We start from the raw sequence: 18,233 nt of genomic DNA, 5'->3' as shown, positions 1-18,233 counted from the left end.
GAAAGATGAATGGAACATCATCGAGGATCTTACAGGAGCACTCTCTTATGTAGAGGAAGCCTTTAAAAATATATACATATGTATAACTTAAATATATATATATTTTATTAATATTATATTTTTCTCCTTGACAAAGACATTTCCCCAAATATGTGCTGACCTTCTGCTTGGAAGGCTCCTTGAGGACATTCTCACAGAAACCTCTGTTGCAGTATTAGAACTGATCACTCATCCCTTTCCGTTATTAAATGTTCTCTACTATCTCACCTTAGGCAATATAAAGCCCTGGTTCACTCTCAGGCACGAGAGCTGACCCAGTTACGGGAGAAGTTACAGGAAGGGAGAGATGCCTCCCGCTCACTGAATCAGCATTTCAAGGCCCTCCTCACTCCTGATGACCTTGACAAGTTCCAGGGTCAGGACCTCCGAGAGCAGCTGGCTGACGGGTGCCGGCTGGCAGAGCGCCTTCTCCAGAAGCTGAGCCCAGGTGAGGTGGCCACGGGCCCTGCTAACACACAGCTCTAGGCTTATGAAAGTCCCCAGACCTCTATACCTCCACAATGACCATTTTATGGGTAGTGTATCTTTCCAGTAAACATCTGTGGGCATGACATGACCAGGACTTCCTGGGTAGGAATAGAGATGGGAAACCCATGGGGTTGGAGGTCACAGTATTGCAAATGTCTCCTCCTTTCTTGATGGAACATGGTCTTTGGAGCAAGAGGCAGCATTCGTCCAGTTTTAAAGGACAGGAAGGAGGCTGTGACAGGAGGCAGCTTGTTAGAGTGAAAAGAGACCCGGACTAAGAGTGAAGGTTCCCAGGCTCTATCTTCAGTAATGTCTTTAGCAACTGTGCCCAACTGATTAATTTATCCTTCCTGGATTTCTGTTGCTAAATCTGTAAAGGCAAACAAATTGTCTCTGGCATTCAAATGTGGGAACACTTATGACTACATTTCACATGAGATAAAGTCCCTCGCTGTGTGCTGTTGGAGAAGGCTCTTGAAGTGCTGGCATTTGGTGGTAGGAAGTGGTTGAGGCTGGAGAACTCCCCATGGTGACAGTGTCCCTGGATAACACAATCGAAGCCACGAAGGGGGCCCATGAAGTCCCTGATGTACGGAGTACTGTGGGACAAAGCTGTTTGTCCTGTTCTAAGAGAAAGATACAGGTTCTAAATGCGAGCTGTGACAGGACACAGAGCCTGTGCCTGGGAATCACATCTGTGGGAGGACTGGGGAGACAGCTGCTGAAGTTCAGAGACAGGCTGGATAAGCCTCCAGTGATATGAAGAGGAAAGGTCTTTTCAATATTTGGCCACATCTTGATGGTGACCCTGCAGATCAGAAACGACTGCGTTATGGATCACGAAACCATTCCAGGGCATTTTGTTAAAGATAAAACATGAGAGCTTTCAGTACAATGCAGACTCATACATACAGATGTTCATGTCTCCGTGCACATAGGGCTCACTGTGCTTGCATAGGTGAAGTAGGAAATATCTGAATGGACACTTCTGTATTTGCAGAAACTGATGAAGATGAGGATGAAGATGAATGAGGAGGTTGAGGAAGTACAGGAGTCACCTGCTCCCAGGTAACACTGAATAATCAGGAGCGGGTAATGGATGGTAAAATATGAAAAGGGTCTCAGAAAGAACACAAGGCAGGTGAAGGTAGTCACAGATTCCAGATGCAGGATAAAAAAGCTGCAGAGTCCACTGATTTCATGCACTCACCCAGCAAGGAAATAGCCCTGTTAACATGCTTGTCCATTGTCTTCATGGTACCCGTAAGCATGGAGACCTGTTCTCCCCCGCAGTGAAAGCCAGGAGGAGGTGCAAAGCTGCTTTCTACATGGCAGACTTTATGTTCTTTTAAGGAAAGATAAATAGCAGAGAGGCAACAAGCAGAGGAATTAGGAAGTACCTAGCAAAGTTGAACACAAAGAAAAGCACCTAGACAAAAAGTTTACATTTCACGGCACAATATATAAATTTAAAAAAAAAATGTAGAAGGCACACCATCTCTGGAGTCTACAATGGCTCAAACACCTGCAATCCCGTGGTCACCATATGTTAACTACAACCCATCTTAGACACACCATGTGGCAGCTGTTTTTAGTCTCTGTGTGTGCTCTCAAGACTGTACCATACAGAGACAGCTGAGTCTCCGTCCTCAGCTCCTACCTACCCAGTGCAATGATCTCTAGTTGCTGTTTCCTCTCTGATTTTCTCTGCTCTGTTGCAGAGAGGAGAGGATTGTCTGTTCCTTCTTAAAGGGAAACTCCCCTTTGCTTTCTGAGACCACTCTCTTATGCCTCCTGTCAAAACCAGTAGGACTTCCTGGGGTCCTATGCCTTTTGGTTTAATCTTCTGTCATTTCTATCCCACCGGGCTCATCAGGGAGGTGCAAATGGCTGAAGGAAAAGAAGTCCCTCAGGACTCACTGGAGGAATGTGCTGTCACTTGTTCAAATACTCACGACCCATCTGACTCCAATCAGCCTCATAGGAGCACCAAAATCACATCTGAGGAAGACAAAAGTTGACTCTGCTCTGGTTGTAGAGATGAACCCTTTCATGATGAAGGGGAGGAAGCTCTAAACATTCTCCCAGGTAGCCTCTCTATTCTTTATCCCTCCTGCCTCTGTCTAGGCTGAGGAAGATCAATTCTGAGGACAGGCTGCATACATACATATTGGTTTGATTTACATACTAAGACAGAGCTGGGTGCAATGACTCATGGTTGTAATCCCAGCACTTTGCAAGGCGTAGGTGGGTGGGTCACTTAAGTTCAGGAGTTCAAGACCAGCTTGGGAAATGTAGTGAAACCCACCTTTACACAGAATATGAAAAATTAGCCAGGCATGGTAGTGCGTTCCTATCATTGCAACTACCCGGGTGGCTGACAGGGGAGTCACCTGAACCCAGGAGGTAGAGGCTGCAGTGAGTCATAATTGCACCACTGCACTCCAGCCTGAGTGACAGACAGAGATTCTGTCTCAATAAAAAGAAAAAGAAAGAAAGAAAGAAAGAGAGAAAGAAAGGAAGAAAGACAGACAGAGAAAGAAAGAAAGAGAGAAAGAAAGAAAGAAAGAAAGAAAGAAAGAAAGAAAGAAAGAAAGAAAGAAAGAAAGAAAGAAAGAAAGAAAAGAAAGAGAAAGAAAGAAAGAAATGAAGAAATAAATGGATAAAGTAAAGAAAGAAACTATGAGGGAATATTGCACACAGTTATCCGAGGGTCAGAGAACTTTCCTCTCCTCCTTGTCCCATGGCATCACTTTGTCTTCCTGGCCCCAATGCCAGCATGTTGGACCACAGGCAGGTGTGACAGTCATAGCCACCTGTGTACAGGAGGTCGCTGTCAGGTCTCCTGGTTCAGTTCCTATGTCTCTTGTCACATGCAAAAATTATTTGTGTCCTTGAACAATGTACCTGGAGTTTCTATGCCTGTCACAGGCCACTGGCAGTCTTGTCTGTGTATTTGGAGAAGTTGTTTCTCTGGATTCACTGTTCTCAGCCCCAGACTTGGTCTCCTTTAAATCAGCTTGTCCCAGCTAAGCAGTCACCTTGAAAGCAGGACATAAACACTTCTACCTTTACCTTGCTTAGAAGTTTCCCTAAACAAGGCTGGGCCCTGAGTTCCTCACCCCATGAGTAGCCAATGTTTCTGTGTAGCACCACACTCCTTTTTCTGCAAGGGTTGTTAGAATTTATCCATCAGTTCAGTCTCCTATATAAATTTATTGAACCGTTCATTGACCATGATATATGATGAGATAAATCAGTATTGCAACAACACTTCTGGAGAGTAGTTAGGGCCATTTTTGAATTCTTGTGAGAAAAGTTTTGTTTAACTGTCGGCACAGACTTATGTCAGAGGAGAGGTGATTATGATCTACCAGATGAGGGAGATTTTGCTCCATGGGTATGGAAAGAAGGCTTATCGACTTCTGACAAGACTTAATGTAGGGCGCCTTAGAACCTTCCTGTCAAAATGTCACATTCTTACACTGAGGATATTTATGTTCTTGTGCCTTGGCGGGGCATTGATTTCTTCTTGTGAAGTGTGATTTCCTTACTGTGACCTGCTTTTCTGAATTTGTTTACAGAAAATCAAAATGATCATGAGGAAGAGGAGGGGAAAGCGCTAGTGCCCCCCAGGTAACTGTGGATTTGTGGGCTGTTAGTTCAGTGGATTTGTGGGCTGTTAGTTCAGTAGTGACACCTGGACACCACGGATCCAGGGAAAATAGGAAGTGATGAACAGAATTGTCTCATCCATTCATCCAACTGCAAATTACCCCTTTCACAATGTTATCTTCTTTATTGTGGTACTTGAATAGGTTTCAATTTCTTAATCCATCTCAAGCATGGGAACCGACAATCAGTTGAGCCAGGTGAACTGACTAAATTCATGGATTTCCTGATCTCACCTGTGGTCTCCCATGTGGTTAATCCAGAGTGAGATGCATATCTGCTTTCTGTGTGTTTTGTGTCAGCATGTTGGCAACTACTTAGTTTGCAAGACAGAAAATTAAAAATAAAAATTTCATATGATATCAAAATATTGAAAAAGGGGGACCTTAAAAACAGCATCTGTGAGCCTGGAATGCCTCAAGAGCTCTGTTTACGTGGATGCTGCATGTAAATATCAATGCCATTTGTGTGAAGGAAGTGAAGACCTGTGTGTGTTCTCTCTGCTACAAGTCATGCTGCTAGTTTACGGGGAGAGTCTGGGTCTCCTGCAGCAGCTCGTTTGTGGCAAGTGCACTGAGCACCTGCTGCTCGCGTTGCTCTGTCCCCAGGACAGTCATATCCACCCCACATTTAGAAGGATGGGTTTTCTCTCTTGGAGGAGACTTCCCCTTTGCTTTCTGTGACCACTCCCTTTGTGTCCCATCAAATCACATGACATGCTGTGGTGTTGAGTCTGTCTTGATCTAATCGGTTGTCTTTCCTATCCTACGTGGCTCATCAGGAAGCTGCAGGATTCTGAAGAGAAGGGAGTCCTGCAGGACTTACCAGAGGAATGTGTTTTTTCTCATTCTAGACACTGTGACATGTCCAACTCTTACCTGTATCATGAAGTCACTTTCTTGGCACTGGATGAAGAGAAAGTTTGCTCTGTTCAGGATGTTGCCAGGGATTACTCCAATTCCAAATGGGATGAAACCCCACTTGGCTTCCTAGGTAGGCTCCCTATTCTTTGCATCCCACAATCTGTCCATAATGACAGATGTCATACCTTCAGGAAGACACAATGCTTACACACTGGTAGAACCAGGCTCTAGGATTGAGTTTGAAGGAAGGCATCCTAGGAGTCAAGGTTGTGCTCCATCCTCGTCCAAAACCACACATTGTCTTTCATCTTTGCCCCATTGTCAAATCACTGTACCCAAAGTTGACCTCACAAATTCATACCCGCCTCTGCAGCCTGGGTGCAGTATGTAACCACCAGTCCTCCTGATTTAGATTTCATCTGTCATCTCACATGAAAACTTTTAATTTTCCTTCCCAAACAACCTGAGTTTTTCTGCCTGTCCAAGGCCGCTGGCAGCCTTATCTATATTCTTGGATCTGTCTTTACCCTCGTTCACTTCTCTCAGGCTAGACTCCCTCCCCTTTCAGCAAGCTTGTCTTAGCTAAGAGGTCTCTGAGTACCAGAACATAACACCACTATTAGATTTTGTATGTTTCTGAAAGGAGGCTGGGCCCTGGAACTCCCTGCCACATGAAAGGCCAATGTATCCATGTAGCGTTAGAGATTCATTTGATTTAATCTGTCCCTCTAAATGTACATTCTACAAAAACACCGAAAACAGCTTATCTGAAAGAAACATGCTGAATATTGCAGTAACCTGCTAGGAAGCATTTAAGTAGATCTCCAGGATCTGTTAGTAAATAGGATATGGTTAACATTTTGCTGTGACTCAGGACAGAAGGGACTGTGATGATGACCTGTCGTATCAGGGAGATTTGCTCCATGGCTCAGGAAAGCAAACCTAGTGACTTCTCACAAGGCTCACCCTGAGGCCTCCTGGATAGTTTCTCTCACAATAGCCTGTTATCACACCGAGTATATTTATGCCCCTACGTAGATTTGGACACAAGGTTGTGTATGTATGAATGGAATCAAATTCATGTGACTAGTCTTCTCTTAATTTACTTGCAGAAAAGCAAAATAATCTTGAAGAGGTGAAAGGAAAAGAAACAGTTGATCCCAGGTAATTAAAAAAAATCGGGGCTATCAATTCAGGGTGACACCTGTGGAACTCATATCCCCAGAAAACCAGAAAGTCCTGAATATACCTAATTCATCCCTTCAGCCAGCCAGAAATGATCCTTTCTAACCATGTTTTACATTTTCATTGTGATACTTACATTGTTGGCCATTTTGTATTAACTTCTCAGGTTCAGTACATAAAACCAGTTGATCTTGTGAACAACTAATCAGTCCCAGAGATTTCTGTAAAGCAGCTATCTCTTCTTATGTTTTCAACCAGCCTGAGATTCATATCTGCTTTCTGCTGGTTTTGCATTAACACAGTGCTAAGCATTTCAAGGTAAGGAAATTAGGTAGAAAAAGATTATTATTATACCACACATAGTAATGAGAGAAGAAGGACTTGATGGCATGAGATTTCGGGGATATTATTATGTCTCAAAAGCTATGTTTAATTGGCACTACACATGAAATTTAACACTATTTAAAAGAAAGGAATGAAGCCACCGTTATGGAACAGGATATTCAGTAAGTCACCACTGCACCATACAGAGAGACTCAGTCACCTTCCTCAGAAAATCGTGATCTGGCCACTTGGCTGAGCTCCTGATGCTTCTCTCTCTCTCTCATCTCTCTTTCCCTCTCTCTGTATTGCAACCCACCCCATGGCAACCACACTGTGACCCACCAAGAAGAGGAGAATATTGAACTCTTTAATGGGCTGCCCCATTTGTTTCTGCCATCACTCCCTCCTGCCTCACGTGAAGCCAGCAGCGCTCTGGAACTCCTTGGATTAATCCTTAATCCTTCCTACCTTACAGGCTCAGCAGGGGACCGCTGAGGGTGGACAAGCATGAAGTCCCCCAGGAGTCACTAGATGGATGTTGCTTTACTCCTTCCATCCTTCCTGACCTACCTCACTCCAATCGCCCTTATTGGAGCACTTCATACCGTTTTGAAGACAAGCAAGTCAGCTTGGCTCTTGTAGACAGTGAGTACTCCATTGTGACCATGATAAATCTCCAATTGGTGTCCCAGGTAGACTCCGTAATCCTTGCACCCCTGGCTGGACTGAGACGTGTTATTGGGGTGAGCATGACTCAGAGACACAGGATGATTTGCATCAGAATCAAAAATCAAGTTGGAAGCACAAACATGGGGTGGGTCAGTGAGCTTTGCTCTCTTCCTCATCTCAGACCAGGCCTGTGTCACCCTGGCCCACTGTCACAACATTGACAAATTCACACCAACCCACGCAGCACATGCCCTGTGTATCTGTCAGGCCTCTTAATCTGAATAAGATTCGTCTTGCCAGCTATTGTGTTCCTTACAAGTTTCTTTCCCCAGCCATGTCCTTTGAGATTCTATGCCAGCCCAAGGCCAGTGGCATCTTTGTCTACTTTTTGTTAAAGATATTACCTAGGTTTTAAAGAACCTAGCCTCATTCTCTGTGTCCTTGATGTTGGCCTGTTTTAGGTGAGCAGTACATTTGCTTTTGTTATGTGTCTAGAAACAAGACTGGGCCTTGTCACTCCTAGATATCACAAAATGCCAATGTCTCTTTGTAGTACCAAAGATTCATTTTGATTGCAGGGTCTATATATTCTCTCCTTCATTCTAATTTCAGTGTCTAAACTCCTTGCCACCATGAACAATGTGGGTATTTGATGACTGAAGGCTGAATATTTCAGTTTTCCTTCTAGAAAGCAATTGAGGTGTTTGCCTTGAATTGGTGTGAAAAAATTGCATAACTATTTGCACAAAATCAGGATGGTTGATGTTGAGATAATGATCTACAAGAACAGGGAGATTTCATTCCTAGGCTCAGGGAAGAAAACCAAGGCATCTCGCTCATGACAGGACCTCAGGCCTCCTGGAATATTTCTCTCACATTGTCCTGTTCTCCCACTGAGGAAGCTGATGTTCCTATGTTAGGACTGCACAGTGGATTGTTTGTGTGTGTAGGAGAACCTGCTTAATGTGTCTGTCTCTGTCTGAATTTATTTGCAGAAATTGAAAAGGATCAAGAGGAGGTAGAAGATCAAGACCCACCATGCCCCAGGTAACTCTGAGGAATCATGGACAGTTAATTCACTGTTGATATCTGGAGTCTCGGATGCAGGGAAAATCAGAGCATGCAGAATATACCTGTTCCATCTGTTCAGCCAACCATGAAATAGCCATATTCATAAGGTTGACTCTTTTCATTGTACACCTATATTTGTATTTCTTCCTTATTAATTTCTTTCAATTCTACTAATGTGCATTCAGTTGACTCTGTTGAACTGATCAGTCACAGACATTTTCTGCAGTCTCCTTTTCTGTCCTTTTTGATTAAAGTGGAGTTGCACACCTGATGTCTGCCTCTTTGGCATTACCATGTTTACAAGTATTTGACAGTACCATGTTTACAAGTATTTGACAGCAGGAAAGTTAATGAAAATAACGCATGTCATGCTACAATGTTGAGAACAAGAGATGTTGAGGACACAGGAACTCCGTGAAGACTCAAGAGTCTGTATTCATTTGGTCAATGATGCTAATTTCAAGAAAATGTATGCAACAGTTTCCCACAGGGATCTCTCCATTTCCTTCCTCCCCAGCTCATTTCCTGCCCAGTGCACTGAAAGCCTCTCACGCTCTGTCTCCTTCTCGAGACAGGGAAGGATGATTGTATCTCCCTGAGGGGACTGTACTTTGCTTCCTCTGGGCCTTCCTGAGGGCCTCCCTATAGAACCAGCTGGGTGCAGTGGTGTTGGTTCTCTCTGGCATTTATCTTCTATCTTCTTTACCCCAGGCTCAGCCAGGAGCTTCCAGAGGTGAAGGAGCAGTAAATCCCAGAGGACTCCGTGGATGAAGTTTACTTGACTCCTTTAGTTCACCGTGACCTATCTGACTGCCACCAGCCTTATAGCAGCACCTTGTCCTCATTGGAGGATCAACTTGCCTGCTCTCCTTTGGATATAGCCTGTGAGTACTCCATCCTGGAGGTCACAAAGATCCACTGTCATCCCAGGAAGCCTCTGTATGTTTTGTTTCTGCAACTTATGCAGCTCAGAGAGACCACCTCTGCAGGCAGGCCCTATACACTGAGCCTGTTTTGAATCTGGCTCTTGGGTCCAGTTTTAAGCACAGACATCCACTGGGTAGAACTTCCTCTTCTCCTGTCCCAAGTGCCTCCCCTGTCACCTGGATCCGTCTCACAAGAGCAGGCTGTGGCTATCAAAACAGGCCAGAGAGGGGTGTGGTAAGGACTTATTGCAAAGTCTTGGCCACAGTAGCTCAGCTGAAGAAATTTATATAACAGTCCTCCTTCTTTAAGATAGGGAAACTCTCTTTCCTGAAATTATGTTGCTAACTACATGCCCTTATCTCTTCTCTGGCCATCCAGATATGCTGGGAGTTTTTCCCAATTATTTGGAGGCCTGTTTCATGATTCCTGTGTCCCAAGCTAGATTCTCTTCTTCAGGGATCCCCAGCCCTGAGGCCATGGGTCATTATGGGTCCATGACCTGTTAGGAACTGGACCACAGAGCAGGAGGTGAGCAGTGGGAGAGCATTTTGGCCTGGTTTCCACCTGTCAGATCAGCAGGGGAATTAGATTCTCACAGGAGCTCGAACCCTATTGTGAAGTGCACATGCCAGGAATCTGGATTGTGCTTTCCTTATGAGAATCTAATGCCTGATGATCTGTCACTGTCTCCCAGTGACTGTCATCCCAGATGAGACCATCTAGTTGCAGGAAAATGAGCTTAGGGCTCCCACTGATCCTACATTATGGTGAGTTGTATAATTGTTTCATTATATATTACAATGTAATATTTATAGAAATAAAGTGCACAGTAAATGTAATGTGCCTGAATCATCCCAAAACCATCCCTCCTACCCTGGTCCCTGAAAAATTGTCTTCCATGAAACCAGACCCTGGTGCTAAAAAGGTTGGGGACTGTGGCTCTACTTACTCTGAGGGGTCTTCCCTCCACTGACGCAGTCCAGTGTCCCTTCCTTTATGCGTGGCCAGGCTTGCATCCTCTGCAGAGCTCCAGTGGTTTTCTCCATGTGTGGGTTTTAGTTTCAATCAAGTTTTGGTCTCAGTGCTATATTCTCATGAAAACCATCCACAACTACTGTCCCTCATGACGTTCTGGCGTAACCGATGAGCAAAGCAGAGTGGTTCCTGTCCCCATGACGTCCAGAAAACCCTTCCTCTGAGCAAGTGCCCCTTGAGATAGCAGCTTCATAGGATGTGTAAAAACAAAATCCAATTTTTGTTTCTTCTTGATCATTCTCTTTTTTATAACTTCAATTCTGGGAATTTGATGTGGATTGTTGGGGATTTTACCCATTACATTATCTTCTAGTAAGAGCAAGTAACTCTGTGATGTCCCTCAGTATATTGGATTATGTTGTAATGAAATTAGCAAAAATGCCAGGTGTGGTGATTCACATCTTTAATTCCAGAATGTTGGGAGGCCAAGGAGGTGGATTGCCTGAGCTCAGGAGTTTGAGACCAGCATGGGTAACGTGGTGAAACCCTGTCTCTACAAAAAAATTAGCAGGGCATGGTGGTACACACCTGTAGTCCCAGCTTCTCGGGAGGCTGAGGTAGAAGAATCACCTGAGCCTGGTTAGTTGAGGCTGCAGTGAGCCACAATTGCACCACTGCACTGCAGCCTCAGCAACAAAGTGAGACCCTGTGTCACACACACTCACACACGCACAGGCATACACACAAAAAGAAAGAAACTAGCAACAAAGATGTGGGCCTGTAATCTATTTTGGTCAGTAAGTACCTTTCATACTAGGACCATCCCCTTTCCCATTTTGCATTTCTCCCTGAGTTTCAAAACAGCAAATGCCTTTCTAGAATCACAGTGATTCATGAAACAATTAAAATACACACTGACCTTGCACCTGCTGTATATCCTGCCCCTTTGCAAGCAAGCTCTGTCCTGCTATAACTTGTTCTGGGCTCAAAGGACACTCCCAAGTGGGCAGTGGCATTTGCATATTAGAGGTGAGGGCACTGAGGCATTTTTAAGAAAACTTAGAAAACCTTGCAGAGAACGAGGATGTGGAGAGGGGAGGAGAGAGAGGAGCCCCACAGCAATATGGATCTGGCCCTGCAGGCCCCGTCCCCATCCTGAGCCCGACCTGGACTGGTGTGAAGTCATTGGAAGTCTTAGTCCACTCAGAATGTGTATTCCTCTCCCTGGGGAAATGGAAAGAATCTGTTTAAGGGGTGCCACCCAAACCCCACTGGAGGAGTGGGTAATGTGAGGATCGTGTCCTCTGTTACCTTCCTAAGGAACCGCACATGCTGATCTGTGGCTCTTGTGGCCCCTGAATTTCCGGGAAGGGACTGGTCCCTCTCCTACATTGCCTCTGTCTGCTGACACCCACTATATGGCAATAGGATGGATATGTGTGGGCAGGGGGTCAAACCATTATTGGCAATGGGAAATTCAAAGTGTCCCAGAACCCATAAAAGTTGGCCTCAGTTAGTGTTTGGTCTGTAGCCTCCCAGCCCCCTTTCTCGTGGTTCTTTCTCAAAGCCTCACAGCTCTAACTCTTGGCCTGTTCTTACACCCCTGTGTGTGAAGAAAAACAGCTCCTCCTCTCCTGTGCTCTGAGGCCTCTCTAGAACTTTCCCTCTTGTCACAAGAAAGAATTGAATAATAACAGAATAATCATGATGGTCTTGTTAGACAATCCAAAGCCCTCTGGGCTGAAGCAGAGGTTTTTCATTTCAGGGACACCCCAGCCTGGGCCCCTGCTGTGTCAGCGTCCCCAGGCACAGACAGGAAAGGTGACATCGCCTGCATTTACATGATGTCTGTCTGTGTGGCGTGGGTCACTGGGTGGCTTTACTGAGAGCAGAGACATCGGGGATGGGTGTTCTGGGCGTGCTTAACAAAGGGAAAACTCAGATTATTCCTACTGAAGTCCCTTCTCCTTTCAGCTCCCACCAAGACGGCCTGTTCTCAAGGGACTTGGAGTGGAGATTTGAGCCACCACCTGTCAGAGGTGCAGGTTGCACATGCACAACTGGAGCCAAGCACCCTGGTGCCCAGTTGTCTGCGACTACAGCTGGATCAAGGGAATGGCTTGGCCAGGCGGGGCCTTTCCTCCACCACCTGCAGCTTCGCAGCCAACACTGATTCTGGGAACCAATGGAACTTCCAAGGTAGGGAAGGAAACAGAGTCATGAAAATCTAATCCAGGTGTTGGTGGTCACGGTGCTGTGGGTGGAGGAGAGAATGGGGCCTCCCATGCTTCCTCAGGGTCAAGCTGAAATTCACGATGCTACAACCCAGTGAGGTGAGCAGAGGCCTGGAGCTTAGGACCAAATCTGCTCTCAGGTTCTGGGTTTGCCACTTTCTGCTTGTTGACTTTGGCCAAGGTTTTTGTCTTTTTGCTATTTACATCTCTGTTCCCTCGTCTGAGATACCTGAAAAATAATATCTACCTGCAATCATTGTTGAGAATATTAATTATGATAATTTCCAAAGGGCTTGATTCCATAAGAATTGCCCAATAAACTTATGAATGGGTGTTATCTAATCCTTTTAAGATCTTTCAGCTAAATTTACACTTAGAAAGTGACTTCACGGATGATGTCTCCTGTGAGGTAGAGCAGTTATGAAGATCTCTGCTTTCTAGGGCCCCTCTTCCTTCCCTTTCTCACACAGACTCCTCTGCCAGTTTTCTTCCTCTCCTTCCCCATCCCTCATGAAGCCAATTTTCCCCTATCAGGCACTTTCAGTAACAACCTATGAGGCACATTGAGTAACAGTGTAAATCCTGGGCCCACACTCACTCTCCTGACATGTCCAGCTTCCTCTGCTTTTTTTCCTGCTTTTTTTGAAATAAAAGGGCAACTTTCACATAGAAAGTGTTCACATCAGTGTCTTTTATGAAATTCCATTTAGTTTAAATTCTCCACTCATGTCCACAGCCATGTCCTCAGTTTCTGTCTCACAGGGATCCACTTCTGCTCAGATTTCCTTAAAACCTGGGTCGTGTTCATTCTCACACTCTGTCCCACTCAGTATCTCCTCCTGGAGCCCCTGGGGCTGCCTGGTGCTCATCTGTCAGGCGATGCCCTCAGCTGAGGAATGAGGGGACCCCTGTCCTCAGGAGGAGGGAGGGTTGGGTGAGATAACGAGCACCATCCGGGCCCATGGAGAGGACACATGGAAGGTGCTCAGGGAGTGTCGGGGGATACGCAGTCCCTGACACACGCCGGGATGACTTATTTAAACTGATTTCTTCCCACTGGACTCTGCTTTGCTTCTCTATGGATTCTCACACTCCCAGCCAAGATTCACCCCACTGGCTCAGACACACTCCCTGTTGCTCACTTTCCCTGGAGTCCAGAGCCTGAACCAGGCCCCAGGTAAGAAGAAAGAGTGAATGCCTTTTGTTTCATTAATATTTTCCTTCACCTGGTGATTTCTCCCTGCTGTCTACCAGGTCATTTGTTTCTTTCACACCTTTTCTTTCTCGTTCTTCTCATGTCTCTAATTTTTTTTCCAATTTGAATGGACCAGAATAGTGATGACACTGTTACATTCAATCTCTCCAAAATCCCTATATAACATTTATTCTTTAAATTAACATGTACAGATACATGCATTTCTTTAAATTAACATGTTCAGATTTATATCATTTGTCCTATTATGTGTGACTATGTATATCTGGTGTGTATGCTATCTACGGTGCATATATATATCCAGTAAATCATATAATGATACATCTTTTGTAAATTCTCTAGGTTTAGTATTCCTAGTTCTTTTCTCATCAGCTGCTGTCACCTATGTGTGGTCTCACCTCGGTGCCACATGGGCTGCCACCCTGCCAGACCCTTCCATTTCCATCTCCTCTTTGAACCCAGCTCTGATTTAACTTTGATTTTCATAATCTCTGCTCTCCCCAAAGCATAGCCTACATACACTGCTATTTCCTTGCCTTTGCCTTATCTACCTGGAAGCTACTTGTGTTTCTTAATCCTATGTTTCTTGAATATTTTTGTGAATTGGCAGTGCCTTTGGCTCCTGGCAATCTTACCGTTGCTCAGTAATGTAGGAAAGATCAAGAAAAAAGAAAACATTAAAGTGACTCTATTGGCTTCCCCTCACCCTTTGGACTTTCTTCTCCAAGGTCACTTTCCTGATTTGATGTCCTCTGGGTGGAAGAGAAAGTCACAGTAAGATCGTGGGTGCCAGTGGATCCCATTGGCTGTGTTTTTATTTTCAGAGCTGGTTTTAGAGCCCTCCCTGGGGATGAAGAACCCTCCCCAGCTGGGAGATGATGCACTTGAAGGCTCAGCAGAGAACACACAAGGGTGTCAAGTCATTGGCCAGATTCATGCCTCCAGTGTCCTGAAACCAAAGATCATCAAAAGAAAACTCCCGCTCAGCAAGTGGAGACTGGCATGCAGATTCCCTGGCCTGCAAGCTTAGGGTGCAGAGGTAATCACATCTATGGCTGATAGCTGCACTCCTTATTTCTCTGTCTATGGTGACACCTCATTCTCCCACTGCTTTTTCTCTTCCATTTGTTCTCTCCAACAGCAGCTGTAACCTCTGTCTGGTGTTACCTCTGTGTCCCCTGGGTTCCCACCCTGACAAGCCCTTTCTACCCCCATGTCCTCTTTGCTCTCTGAACTCTGCTCTATTCCTTCTTCTAGTGTCTTGACAGCTCCTCTCATGGCCACAGAAGAGCCAAGCCTCCTTGTCCTCATCCAAGTGCATAGTTTAAGCTGCTGAACACAGGGCTGTTTGCCCAGAATCACACACTGTCTTGGGAAATTTACCTTTCCTCCCTTCATTCCCAGCTCCATTGCCTCTTTCTGCAGAAATCATTGCTTTAGTACATCATTTACACATTGATTTTCCTCTTGAGTCTTCTTTTGAGCAACCCAACTAAGTCAACACTTGATCATCACTTGTTCCTCTCAACGGGAAGTGTTAAAACTAAGCACAAAGAGCCCCACTTAGGAAACTAAATTAGAACCGGGGTCACAGGCGGGAGTTCCCCACTGGCCTGGAGTCAGGTTTGTCTTCAGCCCCAGATGTGCAGCCTAGTGCCAACATGGGTGGGGTTACCAGGGTCTCAGTGTTCTCACCTCATGGACTCACTTGAGCTGACGATAACTGGAGAACATTTATCACATTTTAAAGGGACATCACTCCGAAAGTACATGCAGAGGGCGGGACTTCAAAACTGCATACATCATGAAGTTCATCATTCTAACCTCTCTCCTTTTTATTCTCATTTCCACTTCTACAAGTCCAGTGAAGGGTCTAAAATGCAAGTCAGATGCATCTTGAGACCAGTGTATATGAGAGAGCATTTTACGAATTCACTTTGAGAAAAGTGACTCCAGGACCAGCTTTATGCATACACAAGATGACAGACAAGAATCTGTCTACAGGACAATGTTTGCTTTGGCCCAGCCCAATTGATAAGAGAGAGATTGAACTGAAATTGTCAGAGACAAGGCTACAATCCATGGAACTACTGGGAACAAAGCCAATCATGAGATAAATGGGGAAAGGAAAGAAAATGATGGGAAATTGGGCTGGTCCATTTAGTATCTCTAAATCCTGCTGCCACGTAATAACCACCTGGTGAGATTTCAATTAAGATGAATGCCTTGAACTCACACCTCGAGATTCTCACCTACATGGCCTGGGATGTGGTTTGCGCATCTGTAGTTTTAAAATGCTCCCATGTGACTCTAATATGTGGCTAAAGATGAGAAGGACCCCTGGTCTACTGTGACCTCAGGTTAGTGACATGGAAGTGTCGCATACGTGTGGCTATTCCACAGAAAAGGCTGAGTATCTATCAGCCTTTCATGGGATCTGTATTCTGCTCTCAGTAGTGCTGTTTGTAAAGCATAGAAAAAAAATACAACAAGAAAAACAAGAAAATTAATAGATTAGACTTTTAGCATCTGCTTGAAGCACACTTGCTCAATTTTGAATAAAAGATAAGAAATAGTCATTATATTAACACCTAATGTAGAGAAATAATACCTCCCACATTATATATAGTGGAATTTAGTATTTTCTTTTGCATTTTAAAAGAAAACTTCCAGTTTACATTTCCCCACACCATTTTATAGCCCACTAATGGGCTCACCACTGCAATGTGAAAATTTTACTTTTGGTCAATTATTAACCTTCCACGAAATCCCAGAACTCATTGGTCTCACTTTTCCTGAAGAGAATACAATAACAAAGTAAGACTGAAATTCTGCAGGAGATTGTGTATGAATACTTTGTAATGCCTCTCTTCACATTGGCGTAAAATATTAAAAACAAACCTTTCGCAAAATGTACTTGGGGAAAACAATAAATAGGATGGGAGACTGTAGTAAAACACAAACTAATCCTTTTCTCTTTCTGCTTCAGAGTTTTCTTGGTCTAGATATTGAGAATATTTCTAGAAATGCCTTAAGTGGAATAAGATGTGGAATCAACTTCAGGGCATTAGGGAAAATAAGTTGGGCCATGGTTACAGTCCCCGCTCTCTCTTTACTAACTCCATTTTGAGTCTCTTTTTTTAAATTCCCTTTTTTTCCTGACCCCCTTTGGACAAATACTTATAATTATATATAAATATTTTATTTTTTTAACCAACCAAAGAAGCGCAGCAACAACATATTTATTTCTAGAACCTTATTCCTGTCCTAGTCAAGGTGACCCAACCACCTCTCATTACTGTTGAGACCTCCAGATTGGAGCCTTTCCTCTCGCTTTCTCCAGTCTTTATTGAAACAGCCTTAGTAGATAGATTCTAATTCTTGGGTTGTCAATAGCAAGTCATGTGCCCTTAGTTCAGTCTTACCCCTGTGGCATCACTACTCCTCTGTTGTAAAAGGTGGACCTGGCCGTGTATGTTGTCTGAGGTCCCTGCTGCTTCTCACATCCAGGGTTCTTCCCATGGCCCTCCCGTTCCTCCCTAGAAGACTAGCACACGGAGTTGTAATGGGGTGGATTTCTCTGCAAAAGGTCCTCTCATTCTGCTCCTCTCTGCTTCTTGGCAGGCATGATGGATGCTGAGCACATCCTCACTGGGAGGAAAAGCCATCACTCTGCTCCAGACAGAGGGGATCAGGAGGAAAGGGGCTGATGTTCCCCTCTGCTGGTTGTGCATAGGTGGGGTCCTTATATCCTGCACCCCAGGCTGACTGGAAGTTCAGGGAAGTTCAGGAGTGTTTTCTTCTCACTTGTCGATGGCGCTTCCCCCTTCAGCCAACCCACGGCCCACCCTTCAGCTCATCCTCCCAGCAGGAGATCAGTTTGCCCCTGAGATATCACTACTTAGCAACCCCTCCAGACACAGCCACCAGGAGGACCTGACAAAAAATGCTCATTTGATTTTTTCTTTCTCTCCCCTACAGATACCAAATACTGCTGGAAGGATGAAAAGGGTGGAAGAATGTCACAAAAAGTAGCTTTCCCACTTGATGAAAACAACTAAAACAGCAAAGGAAGTTCAAATCCAAACACAACCCTGCAGGGGTCCTTCACTGAGGACTGAATTTTAGACACAGAATACTCTTGATGATTTCAACCCACTACGCTCCTTTGATGTGAGAAGCCACAGTCCATCCCCCTCCAATTGTGATCAATGCCTAGGGAGACCAATGCCCAGATGGACAAACAGCATTCACAGGCCTTAGCCCTGCTCCTCTCAATTCCCATCGTGTAGAGAACAGGAGTCAGGAGCTGCTGGCAGGAGACTGCATGTCAGCCAGGACTCTGCCAGGGCAGAGTATGAACAATGCCATGTTCTTGCTGAAAACGCTTAGCCTGAGTTTCATAGGAGGTAACCCTCAGACAACTGCAGAATGTAGAACATTGAACAGGACAACTGACCTGTCCGCTTCAAACAATCCATGTCACCACCAAGAACACAACAAAAAGGAGAAGAGACATTTTGGGTTCAAAAAGAGTAAAAATACTATGTAGCTTGTGCTTTTTTAGTCATT

The 18,233-nt window shown here is 44.7% G+C and overlaps 1 protein-coding gene across 1 annotated transcript in view; it reads left to right on the top strand.

The window, feature by feature from the left end:
* LOC103225889 (NBPF family member NBPF4-like) overlaps positions 1 to 13,176 on the top strand; it is a 64,884-nt gene extending 51,708 nt beyond the window's left edge. Inside the window, 12 exon segments of the mRNA XM_073008529.1 lie at positions 273 to 487; positions 1,529 to 1,556; positions 1,558 to 1,596; positions 2,405 to 2,616; positions 4,113 to 4,163; positions 4,377 to 4,464; positions 5,054 to 5,193; positions 6,176 to 6,227; positions 7,048 to 7,217; positions 8,237 to 8,288; positions 9,024 to 9,196; positions 12,189 to 13,176. Of these exon segments, the coding sequence (XP_072864630.1) occupies positions 273 to 487; positions 1,529 to 1,556; positions 1,558 to 1,596; positions 2,405 to 2,616; positions 4,113 to 4,163; positions 4,377 to 4,464; positions 5,054 to 5,193; positions 6,176 to 6,227; positions 7,048 to 7,217; positions 8,237 to 8,288; positions 9,024 to 9,196; positions 12,189 to 12,445 (1,477 nt within the window). The 3' untranslated portion in view covers positions 12,446 to 13,176.
* The last annotated feature ends 5,057 nt before the right edge of the window (positions 13,177 to 18,233 follow it).

This window comes from Chlorocebus sabaeus, chromosome 20, assembly GCF_047675955.1.
Source record: "Chlorocebus sabaeus isolate Y175 chromosome 20, mChlSab1.0.hap1, whole genome shotgun sequence".
Classification (NCBI taxonomy): Eukaryota; Metazoa; Chordata; class Mammalia; order Primates; family Cercopithecidae; genus Chlorocebus; species Chlorocebus sabaeus.
This window is presented reverse-complemented; position numbering and strand designations above follow the sequence as displayed.